Source organism: Botryllus schlosseri, chromosome 4 (assembly GCF_051294905.1).
Source record: "Botryllus schlosseri isolate E-star chromosome 4, Bs_hap1, whole genome shotgun sequence".
In the NCBI taxonomy this organism is placed as follows: domain Eukaryota; kingdom Metazoa; phylum Chordata; class Ascidiacea; order Stolidobranchia; family Styelidae; genus Botryllus; species Botryllus schlosseri.
The window spans coordinates 18,483,847-18,489,846 of NC_137239.1; the positions used below are offsets into that span (position 1 = coordinate 18,483,847).

Below are 6,000 nucleotides of genomic sequence, written 5' to 3' on the forward strand. Positions count from 1 at the left end.
ACACATTGTACGGTATGTGTTTCAAATTGTTACGTGATACGTTTCCAAATCCCTAATTCGTAAAACAAGTCAATCAGTGCTCGCGATTACTATATGACTCATCATATCTATTACCCATAATGGATCAACGGGAATGCCAAAAAGGAAAGCCGAAAACTGACGTTCGAAGAAGGTGTAGACTTGGCACTAAATATTTGTATATTGAAGTCAGGGATAAACCCGTTCTTTTAGTTTTTGCCGGCCATGTCGCCAAAATTACGGATTTTAATTAATGTCGGTCTTTTGACAAAAACACGACACTCTCAGTCAAGGGAGGGCGACGTTCAGAAAAACTGATAGCTTCACCCAAAATCAAGGCTATTTAAGCTGCACACGGCTCGGAAGGAAGCGACCAAGAAAATAAGCTTTGTGCTATTGCATATACATTTCAGGGCAGTGGTTCTCGGACTGTGGGGGGACAAAGCATCAGAAGGGGGCGCGAAGCAGAAGTTTATTGAAATTTTTTTTCGCGCTCCGGGCGATTTACCTCCAGCTTACAGGTATTACTCTGTGTATCTTCCTACTTTGATATTTCAGAATTCACTCATCAACAGCTATAGTAATTCCATGCCATCAAACTATCCGTAGGCCGTAGGGATTGCTAGAGTTCTGGTTACACTTTTCAATATTTTGTGATATCGTGATAACGGGGGTGCGTAAGTTTTCACTTCATAAACGGAGGCGTGCCTAAAAAAGTTGGAGAACCACTGTTTTAGAGTCTTAACAGAAGGATAGGGGTTTAATGAGAGGCAAAAATGTATCATGCTCATCATTTGTTTCGAATCATGACGGCGAATAGTTAATTATAAAATTAACCGTCACTTTCTCATTACGTGACATGAACACATTCAGTGAGCGGCATTTATTAACAATGTCATTTGGAAATAAAATAAAAATACACTGGAGAATATGGCTAAAAATTTTAACTCGGCCCGCCAACGTGTTTTCAACTTCTCATTTGGCCCTCGAAGGAAAATAATTGCCAACCACTGATGTAAAGAGTTTTACGAAACTGTTTAAATTTGAAAGTATACTGCAACTAGTTTCGTATAACTTATACGCTGTAGACTGCAAACTTCGTTTCATCGGACAGTGCTATTAAGCGGCACTTGACAATGTAATAGAGGCTATAGCAAATAGCAAGTTCGCATTTCTTTCAAAGGAAAGAGATCAATCACAATGAAGTTTGTGGTCTTTAACATGACTTCGTGAGCTTCTCCCTGCAGAAACTTCAACAGACAAAGCATCAATACCCGAGTAACTAACGCAGTTCACGCGATATGATAAGATTAGGACGTTATATATTTTTATTCTTGTCCTTTTTCCTTCAATAGAACCTCGCATAAATATCTAATACATTCAGATGTATATATTTCTCGTAGATAAACATCGATTTCATTTGATTTTTGAAAGTTCACCGGTCCGCAAGTTTTGATTTGAAATTTTACCGGTCCGCGAGGTCAAAAAGGTTGAAAATCAATGGATTATACGGCTATTCTTTTGTGGATGAATATGTCAAATGGTAATGCCTCAATGATGAAGGCAATTCATACGATCTGGCGAATTCGGAAGGAAGGTCCGTATTGACGTATACGTCGGTTATATCGGGGGATCGTCCGTAGGCTCATGCAACATATTTTTATGGAAAGTATTTATACAACTTTAAAAAAATTGTATATTTTTAAAAGGCCTTTGTTTAAAACACTGTTTAAAACATGTTTACAGCAGCTTGTTTTAAAGGCAATCTACCATGTATAACGGAATATATTCATCACGCCATATTGTAATTCAGTATAGCACGGTACATTATGTCAAGATATTCATCAATTCCCGAGAAGCACTCCTCCGTAATTTCATGTTTCTCGTGAGAGATATTAATTGATAAGGCTTGTCATGCCGTTATACCACTCCCATATTCGCCTATGCGTTGTTCCAATATCATTACATTCATGTACTTGTTGCACAATTGAATATAGGTTGGGTTAATAAAGACGGTTATTACATTGGAGCGGTAACAAAACCTCGTCGTGGTCTCTCTGTCTCCTCAAGACAGACTGTAGCGTGTCACGTCAAATGGTCAATGTAATATTCGTGAATGAGGTCATAGGTCCGTCGGAAGAAAAATAACGCAACGCTGTACGTGTAAAGCAACCTTCTGGAGACAGATTACATATCAATAACATCAAAATAATATAATTCGCTCTGCGTTATCATACGATCTCAAATTAACTTTGAAAGAGGGGAAAATGTTTTGCCAATATCTATTTTTCTCAGTAAGCCGTTGTATTCGAACGATCGGCATTATTCCACTCCGTCTATCTCTGTGGTTTCGGGTCACGCTTCATCGTTTTATTATGGGCTACCTTGCGAAAATTGTGTCACCATAGTGTCCTATATGATGTGGACACAAGCAAATCTCTCGGCTTAGTGAAATTGGTCTACGTCACATTTTTTCATTTGGTCAAAGGCAATTTGACGGTAAATTTTTACTTTGCCGAGCAGCAAATTTCATAAAACGGGTTTCAATCGAAAGCTACCGCGGTACTGATTGCGAAAATATAAATTTCGTTCTGCTCGTCGTCCTGGAACCTCCCAAAATCAGCCTAGAATGTTGCATTGTAACGGAGTTTGGTATAGTGACGCAGAATGCCGTCTGGTAGCAGGTGAGGAGCGGCGCATACCGCAAGCGCATTGGCCATTGTTGCGCAACCGATTGAGTAGTCACACTCTCACTCTCGTGCTCAGACGGCATCGCTGCGTTAAGGCCTCTGCACACTGAGCTCGCGACCCGATAAAACGAGAGAATCGCGCCTGTTAACAACGACTGGACCATGCAGACCGGAGTCGCCGGCAACTCGCAACATGCCGTCTGCGTCTCTGCGACAGGGTTGCGCAACTCCGCGACAAAGTTGAAAATTTTTAACTTTGTCGCGAGTTGCGAGCGACTGGTCAGCAGTTACTGATTGTTAGCTCTATGTCACCGCAATAGTTTGTCCGGGTATTGCGTGTTTTGGCATCTATAATTGTTTCCTCATTGAATTTAGACTGATTTGAGGCCATTTTAAAACTTAAGCTTAACTGCAAGAGCGCATTCTACTGTATGTACGCAGTACCGGTACTTCGTAATTACCAAAGGCCAACCAGCTCCAGCAGTACCGATACCGCGAATCTCTCAGTCATTGTATGTCTACAGGTGGATTTATTATATATATACCTTGTCTGGTTCATTTTAACCTGTACAGACTGTACAATGTACATTGGTTGGAAACTGGGTTAAGCAGGTACATATAATCGTGGTATGTCATGGGTTCACTGATGTATATTTCAGGTATCGGTACATCTCAGAACACGACGTCTGAAAATCTTTTTGTTGACTAGGTAGCAGCAGTGAAACTCTTGATGTTAGATTTCGTCTATTCTCCTCTTTATCAGACTTCGGTACGAATTGTAGTGGCTAATATTATGAGTCAGAAATGGACTATGCATCATTATGGAGAATGAATCAACCAGGCCTACGGATCAGTTTCCATGCTTGATAACTGAGGGCGAATCGAAGATTGAAAAGGAAAGAATTCCAGAGTTATATTTGAATATTGTCAAGACTCAATTCATTTACAATAAAATTATAATGCATTTGAATGTTGTTCTCTATCATATCGATAAATTAATGTATGAGTGCTTGACACTTGACAGTTGATGCAGTCACTGAGGCAGTGGAATACAGAAAGGCTTGGTGTTTGTAGCCATAATAGGCTACAGCTAGAACTGCAGAAATTTGGATCGGCAAGCGGAAATAGCGCCTTTAACTGGGTCACCCAGATTATGCGTTTCCAGCATTGAAATATGATATTGTGTGTGCATATAAGACGTCATCTTATTCATTGACAAACCCATGTATACCCATCGAAATATTCATTTTGCGATCTATCGGGAGCTGTGGAATGTGTATCCATTGCGAGACTTCGGACAGAACGCGCAAGAGCTGTAGTTGCCGCTTGTGGGCACTGCCGGGACCAGTGTGCATTGCTTCGCGACTTACGACTCGCAACGCGCAACTCGCGAGGTCAGTGTGCAGAGGCCTTTACAATACCAAACGCAACATTCGCGGCTGATTTTTGCTTGTGTCCAATGTTCCCTCTAATTTTTGACGAGTCTGCGCACACTCACCAACTTACTGCGCAGACCCTTGGACAACAGTGCGTAACGACTACAAAAAGGTCATCACTTCGGATTTCTTGTGCGCAACATGGATTTTCTGTGCGCAGAGACCGTGTCAGCACTGCGTATTTGCGCACGTGCGCAGCTTAGAGGGAACATTGCTTGTGCCCACACCATATAGGTCACTGTGGTGTCACGTATGTCATCTTCACTGTTGCAACTCCTCGTCGCGACCAAGCAGGTAGCAGCAAACAACGACGATTGAAAATGGGTTGGTGCCGGTGACAAACTTCACCCACGAATATATCAGGCGCCGGTACCCATTCCAATATTGGCTGGCATATAGGCCTGGCCAAATCCATTCACTGCGCATTTGTGATGCACCTGCGTTCTCCGAAAACGATCATTATGAATTACATACATTTTACGATTTTTTTAATTTGTTCGTGACCCAGGGCGAGCTGTTTATGGATAACATTGAACATCATGTGTGAAAATCAAGTAAGCTAATAATAATTGATGTTTACCGCAGCTCAGTCTGGCGTGCAAGGACAACTCTTTCGCGATTTTATCACTTGAAAATATATTTATGACTTTCGAGTATTATGTTGTGCAGATGCTGACAATTGAGACAAACATTGTAATTTTAGATGCATTTTTTATCCATATGCATTTTCATTACACATCCATACAGCTAATTGATATCTTACCGCAGCAATATTCGCATTGTTGTTACCGAATTCGATTTGTCCGTATGCATCCGTTGGGTCGCCATTTCTCTGCTTAATGTTGTTTCTGATGAATGAGTCAATCTCCTTAAAATAGTAACCGAATAAAACATATACATAACCCCAATATCAAGCCTCTTACACTGACTGTCGGCATGGTTGTAGGTGAGAAGATTGTATAGTATACCCGACACCTAGACACGGAATACAATACCTCAATGCATTTGTCCCAGCTACATAATGAATTGCAAAAGAGCTACCTTACCCGTGACCTCATACAACACTTGCCAGTAGAAAGGCAATTTTGCGACGACTTAATTCGATCACACTGTGAATCTCGGACAGCTGATGATGCCTAAACGTAAGACGCCAATACAATCATTTTGCATATACTTCCAGACAGAGTGTAATCATGCGCGAAGCCATATGATCAATAGAATGAAAATGCTGCAGTTCTTTTTACCTATACCTCTGTTTTGTTGAGAGCTCCTTCGTGCCATTGCGTCATACCATCACGTGGTTTTGTGTCATATTTATATTACATCCTAACGAATGGAATCGTTGATCACAGCCATTATGGCCACACGGCATTAGATTTAGTGTTCTTTGACTTCAACTGGTGTTCCAGCGCATTTGTCTGCAAATCTAATGTTTTTTTTCTTGCAAAATGCATTCAAATGAGGATGGTATTTTAATGTGCTTTATATCAGTGGTTCTCAACTGCCGGTCCGCGACGACTTTTCTACCGGTCTGCCAGGTATATTGGAATTCGTGAGGTAACATTAGGTCTCGAAACATGTTCAGTTCATGTTCAATTTGACGTCATGCGAACGAAAAGAACGAGCTGACTCGCTAAACCGTGCAGTTTTCATGATCATTCGTTTTCGAATCATTCATTTTGTGCAGGACCATAACTGCAGCACTCCACCTCCCTCTAATTATAGGGGTCGAGCTTGAAGGGGGTCCAAAGTTATTTCGTGAATGAACATAAATTACGGAGTATTTTTGTTGAAACTTCATCCAAATGTCTTCGATTTTTTCCGCGATTTGTCCGACTTATTGTCACTAAATGCCT

The 6,000-nt window shown here is 41.0% G+C and overlaps 1 protein-coding gene across 2 annotated transcripts in view; it reads right to left on the minus strand.

The window, feature by feature from the left end:
• LOC145437220 (transient receptor potential cation channel subfamily M member-like 2) overlaps positions 1 to 5,554 on the minus strand; it is a 37,792-nt gene extending 32,238 nt beyond the window's left edge. Inside the window, exons 1-3 of one of the 2 annotated variants that reach the window (XM_080314416.1) lie at positions 5,395 to 5,554; positions 5,068 to 5,280; positions 4,908 to 5,012 (exon numbers count right to left, since the gene is read on the minus strand). In XM_080314416.1, the coding sequence (XP_080170542.1) occupies positions 4,908 to 5,012; positions 5,068 to 5,082 (120 nt within the window). In that variant the 5' untranslated portion in view covers positions 5,083 to 5,280; positions 5,395 to 5,554. The other variant, XM_080314415.1, reaches the window with a different exon arrangement.
• Positions 5,555 to 6,000: the final 446 nt, after the last annotated feature.